The sequence below is a fragment of the Henckelia pumila genome, unplaced genomic scaffold (assembly GCF_033568475.1).
Source record: "Henckelia pumila isolate YLH828 unplaced genomic scaffold, ASM3356847v2 CTG_525:::fragment_3, whole genome shotgun sequence".
Classification (NCBI taxonomy): Eukaryota; Viridiplantae; Streptophyta; class Magnoliopsida; order Lamiales; family Gesneriaceae; genus Henckelia; species Henckelia pumila.
Genome location: NW_027331857.1, coordinates 3,891,685 through 3,908,316, shown reverse-complemented (window position 1 = coordinate 3,908,316; position 16,632 = coordinate 3,891,685). Strand labels below are relative to the sequence as shown.

The 16,632-nt window shown below is 34.6% G+C and overlaps 1 protein-coding gene across 3 annotated transcripts; it reads left to right on the top strand.

Annotated features, from left to right (window-relative positions):
- Nucleotides 1-1,445: 1,445 nt before the first annotated feature.
- Nucleotides 1,446-6,347, top strand: LOC140873207 (uncharacterized methyltransferase At2g41040, chloroplastic). 3 transcript variants are annotated; one of them, XM_073276244.1, is made up of 9 exons: nucleotides 1,446-1,869; nucleotides 2,530-2,630; nucleotides 2,716-2,856; nucleotides 3,696-3,777; nucleotides 4,606-4,799; nucleotides 4,888-4,999; nucleotides 5,326-5,430; nucleotides 5,779-5,952; nucleotides 6,132-6,347. In XM_073276244.1, exons 1-8 carry the CDS (start codon nucleotides 1,717-1,719, stop codon nucleotides 5,905-5,907), a joined length of 1,017 nt encoding a protein of 338 aa, XP_073132345.1. In that variant the 5' UTR covers nucleotides 1,446-1,716; the 3' UTR covers nucleotides 5,908-5,952; nucleotides 6,132-6,347. The 3 variants fall into 3 exon arrangements, with proteins under 3 accessions (XP_073132345.1, XP_073132344.1, XP_073132343.1); XM_073276243.1 differs by having other exon boundaries at nucleotides 6,038-6,347; XM_073276242.1 differs by having other exon boundaries at nucleotides 1,447-1,869; nucleotides 5,779-6,347.
- The last annotated feature ends 10,285 nt before the right edge of the window (nucleotides 6,348-16,632 follow it).

Genomic DNA, 16,632 nt, shown 5'->3' with positions numbered 1-16,632 from the left:
TTTGAGTTTTAGTATTGAGGAGCAAATTTTGTTTAAAAAAAAAAACAAAAAAAAAAACTTACAATATTGGAGATGAGCCAAGTTCCCCAGAGGCACAAGATTTCCAGACAGTGCTTCATGCTCAAGGTTCCTTCAATGTTAAAACAATATATATAATTTTTTGTAAGAACAAACATTAAAATAATTAAAATTAAATTACAATGAACGAATAATGACTTTATTTATTCTGTGTTAAAAAAAAAAAGAGGAAATAAATCTCGTAATCATTGTCCAGGCTGAATTATAATGTTAAACCAATTTTTTTTTATTTTTTATTTTTTATTTTTTAAAATGACTATAATATTTTTGAGAAACAAATTAAAAGTTAGGAATCGCGATTATTTCTAAGTTGATCATAGAATCTCGACTAGGTAGTAATACATAATTAAACCATGCTAACAAATTTAGAAGTTGATACAGAGGATATATACGTACAATCTCGTGAATCCCCCGCTCCATTTCACAAAATAAATTATTTTCTGGCCAATTTTTAATTTTCATACAACAACTATTTGTTCAAGACTAACGTATAATTATAGATATATCATATATATTATTTGATAAAGCATCTTCAGGATTGCAACTACGATTGCAAAAGCAAAAGCAAAAGCAAACACTAAATTTGACATATTTGAAGGGGATAAACGAATTGGTGGTTTTGAGGGAGAAGATGATGTGCTATAAATTTAGAAATTTGATTGGGCTCTCTGTATTTATATGCACATTTTTCCAGGTTTCTTTTGAATGGATAGGTAATTTACCTATAATCAAATCCCACTTCTGACTTCTGAGTCTCTGACCATAACTATTTTTGCTCTGGTATTATTGAGCATTTTATTTGAAAGTATATATTGAGTTTTTTTACCAAGTGAACACATTCCAATATGAAGACCAAGGAAGTTTTATTGTTTTTTTAAAAAAAAATATTAATTTCAATGACGATATACATTATATATTTATTAGTTATTACCTTAACTTAATTTTGGATCATGTAAAGTATATAAAAAAAATAGAGAATGAGCACTTTTTTCTTTGAAAGTATAGTTAGCAAAATGACATCGATCAAACTACTTTATTGAAAGCTAACCTTCGAGATATGTTGTATGATCACAATAGTAAATAAATAGGTTGACAATCATATGAAATAAATAGATTGAGTCGATATATCAAAATAGAATCTCGACTATCTCCCTAGCTCACCTAAATTTTTTGAAGAAAAAGTCGAGAAATGCTTGTTAGAAATACCAAATATTATTTAAATATGATCGGTTTCAACAGTAGAGCAAGAATTTGATTTAGGAAATGAGATTGAAAAAAAAAATTATTATTATTATTTAATCGGCCATAAAACACTGTGTCTAGACACCTTCTTCCTTCTTCTTGGTAATCAAGATTTGATTGGGGTTTAAACTTTTTGGGTTTCCATAAAGGCCATGAAAATTTCTAATCACAGCTCAACTATGATAATACCAGAATTTTAAAATCCCTGAATCTTGGCCACACAATTACACTCAACAAATGAAAGAGAACTACCAGAAATTTCCTCCACTTCTCCTCACTCTGATGAAAACCCCTGTATATATAGGCTTGTGTTTTTACGCATATCTTTCCCACAAAAAATCATCGACCAGAAGAAGAGAAAGAACCCACAATCACCATCATCAACCCGAGTAGAGTATGGAGATTACTGCTCAGAAGTCACTTATCTTCCACCATGATTCTGCCTTTTTCCCAAAACTCTCTCGTGCTCATCATAATTTCCGGTTTTGTCCCCGGCCGCGATTTTCTTCTTCAAGAATTCGAGCTACCTTTGCTGTTGCTTTGGACCCAGTAATTCTCGTCACGCTTTACCTCCTTTAAATGGATAATATATTATGTTTGTGAATCTGAAAGTTTCTGTGTGTGTGTTCGTTCAATTTGAGGTATTTATATGTACTTTATATGACACAAAATGTGACTGGTGGTAGAAATTTTAAGACGACCAATTTTTAGTTGCTCAGATTCTTGAAGTACCATGAACAGTTTTTGATTGAATTGATGAAAGATTGATGGATGCCTTGACTAGATTGATGAAGACAAAAGCATAGGCTTAGATATCATCAATCTGCAAATTTTTTGAGACTTCTAAGCTGGGGAATTCGATCGTGTTGAAATTCGAGGGCTATGAATCAAGGGTTTGAGAAATGTTACATTTTTTTGGATTCATGTGCTTGTTACCCTACTAGTTTATGAAAATTGGCTTTCGCATAACTTACTGCCTCAATTTTTTATTTGCAAATCCAAGTTAAATGGTTTGCAGGGTGGTATTATGCTTGTGCATGCTAAAATCCTCCAAATTTTATTAAACTTCACCGCCGCGCGCTTACCTGAAAGAAGAATGAAGTGTTTTCTTATGTTTGTGCAATTCTTATTTGGTTTTACATTTAAGCTCGAAATGCTTTAGTGAGCACTTCACATTGTTTTCCTATCTGGGGTCTCTGTTCTTACCAGGAATCCTCTGTAAAAAGTGGAGACTCTTCAAGTTTCGACTTGTTTGCATGCCCCATTTGCTATGAACCACTAATAAGAAAAGGGCCATCAGGTTTTAACCTGTAAGTTTGATTTTTTGAAATACTTACTGCTGTTTAGTGAGGGATATGGAAGCAGAGTTTATATTCAAATATGAAATGTTGGCAGGCCAGCAATCTATAGATCTGGTTTCAAGTGTAAGACGTGCAACAAATCATATTCTAGCAAAAGCATTTATCTTGATCTTACTGTAACTGCTGGGACAAAGGAATACACTGAGTCAAAACCAGCAGGAACGGAACTCTTCAGGTAGTAAATTTGAAGCATGTAAAGCATTATTGATCTTGCTGTAACTGCTAATGCCACTTCTAAAGTGCCTGTAAATTGAGATTCTCTACTTACTATGGTTTTTAACCTTTAGCATAAGTTGTATCGCTTTAACTCTTTTACATTCATGAAAATCTTGTGTTCCCAACATTCCATTTGACAGAAAAAAATTGTGTAAGGTTGTAGTACAAAATCACTGCAGCATTGTTATCTTAAATGAAGTAAAATCTTGCAACTCTCTTGACAAATAGTTGATATAGGATTAATTTTTACTGTTTTGCCGCCTGGACTATTCAAAATAGAGACTTCCATATTTCAATTGATGCTCGACTATTTTTGAAGCATATCTTTCTACCTCTTTTCTTCTGTTGCCAAAGATATCTATGATATGGTACACCCTTATGCATATCATGCAGGTCATATCAATTGTTTTTGGTACCAAAGCCACAATTAATAGATGTTTAGACTTTTGACAAATGCACATCTTATGTTTAAAGGGTTTGTTTGTCTGTGTATGCGTGCTAGCTTTTCTGTTTGTTGATACTTGATAAAGTTGATACGCTTTACAGCTGCTTTATTTTTTTTTCTTCTGGGAAGCGAATGTCATTGTGAGAGTGTTAGTAGACTTTCCCTCGAATGTATCAGACAAAGAATTCATGTTTTTCTAGTTCATGAGAATCTTCTCCAGAATGTCTCCCAGTTCTTGTATGAATATTTACTCTGATGAAGGAAATAATATCTTTTTTATATCAGTTGCTTTATATTTTCGAACTGGTGCAATCACTTGAGTTTGACTTCGAAGTTTTTGTTTTTTTTGCCAGGAGTCCTTTTGTTTCTTTCGTATATGAGAGGGGCTGGCGCCAAAACTTTAACACTAGTGGTTTTCCTGGTCCTGAAGAAGAGGTAACGTTTTGTTTCCACTTACTTGAAAGGGTGCAATAGTTTTCAAGCTTAAGTCAAGAAATTTTTAGACGAACTTGATATTTATTTTGCTTCGAGATGAGGGGAAAAGAAGTAAAGAAAAAGGTGGAATATTTCATGTTTAATTTGTTCAGCATATGAACATGCAGATAAAATTGATTGCCTATATTGTTTAAGTGGTATAATTTTATATCAGTGGATACTTGCATGTATCTGGTCTCTGTAGTGTATGTGCTAAACTATTTAGATAGTGTGACTTCGGTATGTAAATTTAAAATGCCAGTTCACTTTTCAATACACTGATTCTTTATCGTAACTACTTGTTGTGCCTCAATCTAAAGCTTATTTTTAAATGTAAATATTTGACTGTGCCTCATTCTAACAACTAGTTTAACGCTAAAACTACCAACTTGTATCTAAAGGAGAATGGTTTAGTTTCCTACAACTACAATCGCCACATGCATGAAAATGTGAATACTATGCTTTGTACTATATTTTCAAATGATTATACATGAAGTACTAACTAAGCTGGTATGTTTTCTTTGAAAACATTATATAGGGATAAATGTTTGGTTATTCTAGTATTTGACTGTGGCCTTGTTCATCTGTGTGCTCTCATGATAAAAGTCAATTAACTGGCATGTCAGAGTTCGATTTTTCAACTTCAATTGTCATGCAAACACAGTCTATAATTTGTTTCTCAGGCATAAAACGGCACGTCTCCCTAGCTGACTGCGAATTCTTAACAGAATAACAACTTAAATCTTTAATTCTTGAATCTTCGTCACATCTTTGTGAAATCCTCTGCAGTTCAAGATGGCACAAGCTTATTTTAAACCAGCAGAAGGTGGCATCCTCGTAGACGTTAGCTGCGGAAGTGGTTTGTTTTCTAGGAAGTTTGCCAAATCAGGAGCCTATTCAAAAGTTATTGCTCTCGATTTTTCAGAAAATATGCTTCGCCAATGTTATGATTTCATAAAAGAGGACAATTCTATCTTGAACTCGTGAGTTTTCTTTTTATATAGATATTTCATATGCATTATGCAGAAGAAAATAAAATGCATCAATTATTTTTGGTTCTGTAATTTGCAGCAATCTTGCCCTTGTGAGAGCTGACATTTCCAGGCTTCCCTTTCCGTCTGGTTCAATTGACGCTGTTCATGCTGGTGCAGCCTTGCATTGCTGGCCGTCTCCTTCCAATGCAGTAAGTTTTCTTGCCCGTTTGTTCGAGTCCAAAAACATAAAATGGTGATCTATTGATTCATATACTCAAATTGAAAAAAAAAAAATAGAAACAATATAATCATGATATTTGAAGAGGAAAAGAGCACATGTCAATTGTGACATATTTCCCTCTTGATTTGCTATTCCATGCTACACATCACTTGTGTCTTTTTTCTTTTTTCTCTTGTATACTTGTCACAATTTATTTCTTTTTCTGGTAAAAATATTTTATAATATATGCTTAAACTGGATCTAAATTGTTAAATTTTGATAATTGTTTCCATATTTTGTTGGAATTTATGTCAGGTAGCTGAAATAAATCGAGTTTTGCGGAGTGGTGGTGCATTCGTCGGAAGTACATTCCTTAGATTCAGTTCATCAACTCCTCCTTTCTTAAGGCCTTTTAGACAGGTGCTTCATTTTTTAAGTTTGTTACTGAATTTTCTTCAAGAAAAGTTCATGTGTTGCTGGATCTGTACAATGAAGTACAAATCATTTACCTTAATTGTGAAATTATAAAGACTATGCCTCATAATTCTCCTTCCAGTGTGAATTTAAAACTTTATAATGAACTAGATATTGTAGTTATTCATAGATGCTTAAGCCTTTATTTTTCAACCCGCCCCGTTGGTGTATTTTATTACCTTATTCTTCATAATTCTTCCTTGGCCAGACTTGGACAAATAGGCTGCATGTAGTTCCCTCGGTTATGCAGTTAATTCCCTCTGACCTCTTGAAACATACAACTTTGTGTGACAGACGGCTTTGAGGAACTATAACTATTTGACGGAAGAGGAGATCGAGGATTTATGCACTTCGTGTGGACTTACTAATTATACCAAGGAAGTTCGGCAATCGTTTATCATGTTCTCTGCTCAGAAACCTTGAGTTTCTTTTCTTGCTTGCTCAATTGATGAAGCATTGGCTTCTAAGGTATATATTCATTCTTGGTTGTCGATATACAATAAACACAACATTTTGATGGCTCGTCGATCGCTAAGCCTAGCACATTTTCTAGCTCAAAGCTCTCTGAGACGGCGCCATGCATGCACAGAAACTCAAATGAAGAACTATACTTTTCTGTTCATTTGTTCGATACTTGTGCTTTTCAGTTTTCAGTTTGCAAGTTAGTATGAATCGAATTGAGGACCAGCAATTATACTACTGGTGAAAAACAAGTACAAAGATGGAATATTGGCTTCTTACATTATAATGAATCAATGGTGTCAGATTTGATTTTGTTGTGGCATGTTATTGTGAGATGATGAGTCTGTTTAAGGACCACCAATAATGTCATTAATGTTGGGTAGGATTCAACAATACTCGTAATGTCAGGGGGAAAAAAAACTATTTTCTATTAAAATTAGCGAAATTATAATTTTGAATATTACCATGTGTGTGTGTCATTTTGTTTGTAACATAAAGCAATATACTATATTTGGAATTCTGGAGTTTGGAGTTATAAATTTAATCCTCCTTATGTCTTCACTTGAAAGAGTTTTGATCACATGGACAACCACCATGAGCAACTACGTGAGCAACAGTTTACGTGGCAATCACTCATTGTATGTCCAAGGTGCCACGTCAGCTATTGTTCACGTAGTTGTCCATGGTGGTTGCCCATGTGATCAAAACTCTTTGAAATATATTAATTTTGTGAAATTCACCTTATATTCGAGACCAAACATAATAAATTATTTCGAGTGTTGGCACATTTTACACTTGAAAAGATAACTCGAGGAAGAAGGTAGGTTAAATCATAAATGTGTATTTTGGCCCCATCCAAGCTTTCATAATTTGGCAACTTGTTGCTGCTACCACCAATGAGTAATGATATCTTACTTTTATATTTTGTCCATCCCAAGTTAAATGTTTTTAAAGTGTAATATTAGATGATTTTATTCTAAATTTCTTACAGTATTTTGGAAAACCACGATTTGAAAAAATATATTGTTTCTTTTCTTTTTTCTTTTCTTTTTTAAAAAAGAAGCTACTCACATAATCAAAATGTTCGGACGTGTATTATGAAATTAATCTTATCTAGATCAAGGTAATCTAATTTTTCTTAGGACTACTGTCTCATTAATTTGTTGGTATATTTGTTGGAAAAAACTTGAATATGACAGAAGAAAACGGGAAAAAAAATTCAACAGTTGAGGCTCGTGTTGAACACGATTTCCTTAAGAAGATTTTGCCCCGCTCTTGGTGCTTACGGTGTTTGGCAATTTTCTCTCAAGATACAACAACTTCTACTTGTGAATATAGCACTATATATCACAAGTTCTTACAACCAGAAATGATATGAACTCTCTTTTGTAAAAAGAAGAAGAAACAAAATATGTGAAGAATGTATTTGAAAATCTGAGAATCTGATTATCTATATCAAAACGATGTTTGATTCTCATATTTATATTGTTTATATGTAAAGACAAAACTTTTCACTCATGTGGTATGTCTTTTGGTAAAAATAACTGACTAAAGTCACCAAAAGAAGTCAAAAATATCAGAAAATTCGAAAAAGGATGCAACTTTTTGTGTGGCCAGAAGCACCGGTGCAGTGGCGTAACATATTGCGCCCTTGCACCACTCTAGGTGCCTTGAAAAATTCCAAGGCAGAAGCACTAGTGCAGGGGCGCAATATATTGCGCCCTTGCACCACCCCTGCTTGCCTGGGCACATGACCAGTGCAGGGGCGCAATTTTCTGCGCCCCTGCACCTCAATCAAATTTTTTTTTCAGCTTCTCAATTATTTTTTCTTTTTCGAACTTCGCATTGCTTAATTTCAATTCATTAAGCACAATCAAATTTTCCAACAATCCCCACATGAATGAAATTAATGCATGAATGCACATGATGTCAAAGAAAGTCTACACAAAAATTCAATGCGTCAGGAGAGGTAGCTTATGGCTTTGAACCTTCCGTAATAGAATACTATCGGATTTACTGGGCCACGAAGTGAACATGATGCCTTGAACTTCTTGGCGGTTTATGTAAACCCAGACAATAGTACCTACACAATGAATTTTCTTCATTTCTATTGGTTTTCCGGTTGTGTCCGTTTTGGCCTTGGAACACATCTTGGCTTCATAAATCTTTCATTGAGGCAGCCCGTCCTCACACTTACATAGGTGGTCTCCTTTGAAAATTATCCTACAGTACTCCGCCATTTCCAGGCAAGGAACCATTAAAAGTTTAAACTTAACCTCACTACATGCATAGGTTACAACACTCTTAGTCCTAGGAATGAGTTGGAAAAAATTCCAGAGTGTTAACTCAAGTTCTCATAATTTAGTTGTCCCATTGAACCAAGATTTTGAGATCTCCAATCAACAAGGTTGGGTTACCACTATGAGAGATTTATTTTGTAGACTTTAAGCTCATTCCTCTTGACAAGTTGTACATTTGATCTCTATTTAATGCTTTTGTAAGCGGATCCGCTAAGTTATCTTTTGATTTGACGTAATCAATTGTGATAACTCCATTTGAGATCAATTGTCGTACGGTATTGTGTCTTCGACGAATATGTCGAGACTTACCATTATACATAGCATTATGTGTCATTGCAATTGCCGATTGACTGTCACAATGTATCATAATTGCAGGCACTGGCTTTGACCAACAAGGAATATCCTCCAAAAAATTCCTAAGCCATTCTACTTCTTCTGCGGCTTTATCAAGTGCTATGAATTCAGATTCCATTGTTGATCTAGCGATGCAAGTTTGTTTGAATGACCTCCAAGAGACTGCGCCACCACCAATACTAAAATATATTCACTTGTGGATTTAGAGTCTTTGGTGTCAGAAATCCAATTTGCATCGCTGTATCCTTCAAGCACCGCAGGATATCTTGTGTAATGCAATACATACTCCAGAGTGTGCCTTAGGTATCTAAGCACCCTTGTCAAAGCTTTCCAATGAACATCATTTGGATTACTTGTGAATCGACTCAACTTGTTTACTGCACAAGCAATATCAGGTCGAGTACAATTTGTGATATACATGAGGCTTCCAATAATTCTGGAGTATTCCAATTGAGAAATCGGTTCTCCACGATTCTTATTCAAGTGGACGCTCATATCAAGAGGCGTTTTTACAGGGGAACAATCATAAGCATTAAATTTTTTCAAGACGGTCTCAACATAATGAGATTGAGACAGGACTATTGTAACGACCCACTGTATCAAGACGGGTCTTTTCAGCGTGCTTATGTCCTCACTCACACGCACCCTGAAAAACTTTCCAGGGGGTCACCCATCCTATAATTGCCCCAAGTCAAGCACGCTTAACTTTAGAGTTCTTATGTGATGAGCTCCTGAAAAGAAGATGCATCTTCTTGATATGAGCAGTATATATGAAATCTTTTAAACCCTCCTCAACTATGTAGTCCCATACCTACACAGTCTCAGAATCCCTCTCATTCCGGCACGGGATCGGTTCATTCATGTCTTCCTTCGCCTAGAAGCCTACCAGGAGCCGCTCATTGTCCGTGCAACCTCTTGGCACCGACGATCAATCACTGCCTCTTCAGCCCCGGGCGTCACATGCCCACCAGCTTCCGCCTGGTTCGTCCCCGAACCATATCGTACTAAGAGAGGTCGGCTTTGATACCATTTGTAACGACCCACTGTATCAAGACGGGTCTTTTCAGCGTGCTTATGTCCTCACTCACACGCACCCTGAGAAACTTCCCAGGGGTTCACCCATCCTATAATTGCCCCAAGTCAAGCACGCTTAACTTTAGAGTTCTTATGTGATGAGCTCCTGAAAAGAAGATGCACCTTCTTGATATGAGCAGTACATATGAAATCTTTTAAACTCTCCTCAACTATGTAGTCCCATACCTACACAGTCTCAGAATCCCTTTCATTTCGGCACGGGATCGGTTCATTCATGTCTCCCTCCGCCTAGAAGCCTACCAGGAGCCGCTCATTGTCCGTGCAACCTCTTGGCACCGGCGATCACTCCCTGCCTCTTCAGCCCGGGCGTCACAACTATCGCCTCAGAAGTCCTAGAGATTTTAATCCCTAGTATTACATTGGCAATGCCCAAATCCTTCATATCAAAATGTTTCGTTAACATTTTCTTTGTTGCTTTTATCACTTCATGATTACTTTCCATTATAAGCATGTCATCAACATAAATACATACTATGACATAAGAGTCTCTTGTGCCTTTAATGTAGACACACTTATCACACTCGTTTATTTTAAATCCATTTGACAGCATTGTAGTATCAAATTTTTGATGTCATTGTTTAGGCGCTTGGTTTAGCCCATATAAGGATTTAACGAGTTGACACACCTTCTTTTCTTGACCTCGAACAACAAATCTTTCGGGTTGATCCATATAGATCTCTTCTTCCAACTCACCATTCAAGAATGTTGTCTTGACATCCATCTGGTGTATCTCAAGGTTATGCAATGACGCAATTGCAATGAGTACACGAATGGAGGTTATTCTTGAAACTGGTGAATAGGTATCGAAAAAATCAAGGCCTTCTTTTTGTTTATATCCTTTAGCCACCAATCTAGCCTTGTATTTTTTTACTGTTCCATCGACTTTGTACTTTCTTTTTAGGACCCATTTGCATCCCAACGTCTTGGTTCCTGGTGGAAGATCCATCAAATCCCAAGTATGATTATGCAAAATGGACTCCATTTCGGTATTGATGACTTCTTTCCAATATGGAGCCTCAGGGATAGACAACGCATCTTGTAAAGTCTTTGGTTCATTTTTCAGAATGTAAGTAAGAAAATCTGGTCCAAAAGACTTCACGGTTCTAGCTCTTTTACTCCTTAGAGGTTCATCTTTATGGGCAGAACCTTCATTCACCATTTCTCTAGTTCTTTTACTAAAACTAGGATCATTATTTTCTGAATTGTTTGTCTGTTGACTAGGCAATTCTTCTTGAATAATGTTTTTACTTGCCAAATCAATTAGATCTCTATTAGTATTCGGTTTGTCTCCTTGAGAAGAACCTTCATTTGACATTTCTTTTGTTCTTTGACTATTTGTGTCATATTCTCTCTTTTTGCAGGGAAATATGCTTTCAAAGAATACTGAATTTCTAGATTCAATAGTCATCTCATTGGTCATTCCAGAAATTTCAGATTTGTGCACTATAAATCTATAGGCACTACTATTAAGTGCATATCCAATGAATATGCAGTCGACCGTCTTTGGTCCTATTCTCACTTGCTTTGGCTTTGGTATTTCAACCTTTGCCAAGCACCCCCACACTTTGATGTTTTGATGTATTTGTAGGAAGGTTTGTGGCCTTTCCACAATTCATATGGTGACTTATCATTTTTCTTGTGGGAAATCTTGTTCAGTATGTGATTGGCCGACAATATTGCTTTTCCCCACAAGTTTTGAGGTAAGCCCGAACTTATCAACATCGCGTTCATCATTTCTTTTAGAGTTCGATTTTTTCTTTCGGCAATCCCATTAGATTGAGGCGAATATGGAGCAGTAGTTTGATGTATAATACCCAAGGATGAGCAAAACTCATCAAATGGAGCTTCATATTCTTCTCCTCTATCACTGCGAATATTTTTTATTTGCTTACCAAGTTGATTTTCAACTTCGATTTTATAAGTTTTGAACGCATCAAGTGCTTCATCTTTACCTCTCAAAAGATATACATAACAATACCTTGTGCAATCGTCTATGAATGTTATGTAGTATTTTTTTCCTCCTCTTGTTTGCACAAATTTTAAATCCCCAATGTCGGAATGAATCAATTCAAGAGGAGTTGTACATCTTTTAATAGAATGGAAAGACGCTTTGGTCATTTTTGCTTCAACACATATTTCGCATTTATGTGTTGGATCAATTTTATACTTTGGTAATAATTCCAAATTCATTAAACGTCGCAGAGTATTAAAATTTACGTGTCCTAAACGAACATGCCATAAATTAGAACACTCAACCAAGTAAATAGAATTATCAACTTTATTGTCATCAATCTTGCGGTGAAACGCGATTACATTTAACTTGAAGAGGCTCTCATCGAGATACCCCTTTCCAACAAAATGACCATTCTTGGTACCCCTTTCCAACAAAATGACCATTCTTGGTTAGTACAAACTTATTTGATTGGTCAGTACAAACTTATTTGATTCAAAAACCAGCCTAAATCCATGTTTCACTAGTGATGACCCTGACACCAGATTCTTCCTTATTTCAAGAACATGTAGCACTTCAGCAAGGGTCACTTCCATTCCAGATGTCATCTTCAAGACGACTTTTCCAACCCCCACAATGTCCGATGTGGCAGAGTTTCCCATAAACAACTTTCTCCCAGAACTTGGAGTGTATGTGAAAAACATCTCCTTATCAGAGCATATGTGGCGGGTAGCACCCGTATCAACCCACCAATCATTTGGGTTGTCCACCATATTCGTCTTAAATACAACTGCAGTTAAATCAAGTTCAGAAAAATTAAAAGGTACTGACCTTTCTTGAACCATGTTTGCTTGTTCCTTCCCTTTCTTTGGGCGTCTACAATCCTTTGTCATATGGTTTTATTTTTCGCAGTTGTAACAATTTCCTTTAAACTTCTTTTGATACTTCGGTGGTGGTTTTTCATTCACAAATTTCCGCTTCTTCCCTTTGTTGCTTGATTCCACAATGTTAAATTTAGCAGCCATCTTACTTGTCTTGTTCTCAGTAGCACGGTTATCTTCCTCAATCCTCAATCTTGTGATCAGATCTTCGAGTTTCATTTCCTTCCTCTTGTGCTTCAAGTAATTTTTGAAATCCTTCCACAAAGAAGGGAGTTTCTCGATCAATGCAGCAACTTGAAATGACTCGCTAAGACTCATCCCCTCCGCATGAATCTCGTACAGTAATACTTGTAGTTCCTGCACTTGACTCACTACAGATTTGGAGTCTACCATCTTGAAATCTAGGAAACGTCCTACAATGAATTTTTTAAGGCCAGCATCCTCCGCTTTGTATTTTTTTTCAAGCATCTCCCACAATTCCTTTGCAGTTTTCACTTGACAATACACATTGTATAATGCATTGTCTAGTCCATTCAGAATGTAGTTCTTGCAAAGGAAGTCGCTTTGGTTCCATGCGTCTGCTGCAGCCCTTCTGCGAGGATCGACTTCATCTTCAGGAATGGAAGGAGGATCTTCTTTTAGAAATCTGGTCAGACTCAAAGTTGTGAGATAGAACAACATTTTCTGTTGCCATCTTTTGAAGTCTGCACCATTAAATTTTTCAGGTTTTTCTCCATGTGTCGCAGGAGTGTTCGTCGTTGTTGATGATGATGTCATCTTCAAATTTGTTCAGAAAAATCTTCTTAAGCTTGTTGATATATTTGTTGAAAAAAACTTGAATATGGCAGAAGAAAACAGGAAAAGAATTCAACAGTTGAGGCTCGTGTTGAACACGATTTCCTTAAGAAGATTTTGTCCCGCTCTTGGTGCTTACGGTGTTTGGCAATCTTCTCCCAAGATACAACAACTTCTACTTGTGAATATAGCACTATATATCACAAGTTCTTACAACCAGAAATGATATGAACTCTCTTTTGTAAAAAGAAGAAGAAACAAAATATGTGAAGAATGTATTTGAAAATCTGATTATTTATATCAAAACGATGTTTGATTCTCATATTTATATTGTTTATATGTAAAGACAAAACTTTTCACTCATGTGGTATGTCTTTTGGTAAAAATAACTAACTAAAGTCACCAAAAAAAGTCAAAAATATCAGAAAAATCGAAAAAGGATGCAACTTTTCGTGTGGCCAAAAGCACCGGTGCAGGGGCGCAACATATTGCGCCCTTGCACCACTCTAGGTGCCTTGGAAAATTCCAAGGCATAAGCACTAGTGCAGGGGCGCAATATATTGCGCCCTTGCACCACCCCTGCTTGCCTGGGCACACGCCCAGGCAGCATGACCAGTTCAGGGGCGCAATTTTCTGCGCCCCTGCACCTCAATCAAAACTTTTTTTTTCAGCTTCTCAATCATTTTTCCTTTTCCAAACTTCACATTACTTAATTTCAATTCATTAAGCACAATCAAATTTTTCAACATAATTTATATCCGTAAGACGGTGACTCGACTTATATTTATAGTGCAAAATAATTTTATTATTATTATTATTACAACATATGATCAACAATCTTCGGATGCCTTATTAACAATATTATGAACGATATTAAAATCAAAATATGCATAATTTTACTTGCGCAAAATTAATATCATCCCACATTATTTGAAGCCTGAGGACCGCCATTCCGTTCAGAGAACCAGTTTCAACTTTTAACTTATGGTTCTTCTTCTTTATAAAACTAAACAAAAAACAAAAAACTTCGAACATTGTTTGGTTCCGGCCAAATAATCACGAAACCAGCTACTTCACGCTTCCATGCTAAATGGATTAATGTTTATTATATATATATATATATATGATATCATTAATGTTCGATCATGAAAATTTAATGTATCCTATGTTCATATATATATATATATATATATATATATATATATAATTTTAAAAAAAATCTCAAATATAACATATATATGTGATTGCTTTTGATATTTTAGATGGCTGTTATGGACCAAACAATATGTGAGTAACATAATTAATATTGTTGATTGAAAAATGGAGTTGAATGAAGCCAATTAAGAACTTAAATTTAAAGCTGTATAGTGGTCCAATACTTATTTTCTTTTACATGAGAATATGAAATGTTTCGTACTTGTCGACTAACCAAATAATAAGATTCCAAATTGTATCGTATGTTCAATTAACCTTGTTAGTACAATGCATACCCCGCTAGTCATTTTCAATTTTTTTTTCTGGTTCAATTATTTATTATGAATTTGTATATATGTGTGGGCGCACGCGTACGTACGTAATGTTTCAATATTAAAGATACGTATGGTCAATTATAAATTGAAATTTAAAAAAAAATCAAAGCGTTAGTAATTTTGTAGACGGAATCAAAACTACATTTAAAGTGAAGGAAAAAAATTTTAAAATATTATAGTTGATTATACTTATAAAAAATTTAACTTGTAAGAGTAAAACTAAAATATTATTTACGAGAAGAAGAGTTTTTGATGTGACATGGGGAATGGAGGAAGTGTGCAATAAATGAATGGGAGAGCAAGTGGAAAAAAAGAGGTGGCGAATTAATTGTTGAATGAAAATCAGATATGAATATGATATGGTGGAAACAATAAAATCAAATAACTCAGGGAGTTTGGTACTCCTCATAAATTATCTTATTATCATAAACAATAAGTGAAATTAGAATATAAGTTAAATATAAATATAAGATGAAGAAAAAAATTGAACAAATTCATAACAACGTAAATAAACTCTCTCGTTAGCTGCAAAAATCATGCAAATTTAATGATATTTTGATTTGTTCGAATAAATCATTTTTTAATATCCAATTATAATAACTGAATCAACTATGAAATGCTCATATGATCTAGAGCCCTAGACAATTCATTCCTGGACTTAATTTTCATATATAACACCGGAATAAAACAAAATTTATTAATTTTTTAAACTGAAATTATAGGAATAAAATAAAATATATTAAAAACGTTATTATAATATAATAAATCCAAAGTTATATCATGAATCTGTATATATAGGTACGTAGTATAAGGTATTCTTATTTTATATATATATATATATATATGAAAAACTACATTTTGGTCATGTATATTTGTTTTTTTGTGATTTTAGTCATTTGTTTATCAAATTATAATCATGTATCCTTTTCATTTTTAGTAATTTTAGTTATTTTTTGTTAGGAGTACTAATATGACATTACACACGTCAATGTCATAGTAACACTTGGTGTCAGCATCATATCGAAAAAAATTATCAAGAAAACGAAGATAACAGAAGACTGGAATTTGACATTGGGCCATATAGGAAAAGCAAAATTCCCAAAATTATAATGTGGAAAAAAAAATTAGTACTAAAATAATCATAACAAATATTTTTTTTAAGAGGATAACAAATAATTTTTTAGACACGATATATTATATTGCAATAAAGTTTACGCAAAATAAATTAAACAAAACGTGTTTACAAAAAAATTTCATTTGAAACTTTTTAACATCGAGATTGAATTAAATAAGTTACCATCAAGATTTTAAATTGATTTAAAATTCACTCCAACAATCAAATAAGTTACCATCAAGATTTCAAATGCATTAAGCCAAATATACACTGATGATGTCGAAATTTTATCTCGGATTCGGTCTGGTAGAATGGATCATCCAAATCTTCTATGAAACAGGTCGGGTCGGGTATCAATGAAATCTGCGCAAGCAACAGCTAGGTCAAGGGGCACCGAAGGTATTTTCGGCGTGACCCCTCCGATGCCTAAGTCAGTGTCTTGAAGACAGAGGGTATGATTAATGCGAAAACTGAGAGATATGAGTGTGTGAATGTAAAAGTGAGAGTGAATGTGTGATGAATAATGAGTAGTGAATAATGAATAATGAATAATCACAACCATAACAATACCTGTATTTATAAGAGAAAAATAGTAAGTTACCTAGTCGAATTATAAAATGTCCTGGACTATGACTTTTCATCCATTGGTCCCTTTGTAAGCTTATCT

Coding starts and splice junctions, on each gene's coding strand:
- LOC140873207 (XM_073276244.1), top strand. CDS start 1,717: ATGGAGATTACTGCTCAGAAGTCACTTATCTTCCACCATGATTCTGCC. Junction 1,870..2,529: donor TTGCTGTTGCTTTGGACCCA/GTAATTCTCGTC, acceptor TGTTCTTACCAG/GAATCCTCTGTAAAAAGTGG. Junction 5,000..5,325: donor GGCCGTCTCCTTCCAATGCA/GTAAGTTTTCTT, acceptor AATTTATGTCAG/GTAGCTGAAATAAATCGAGT.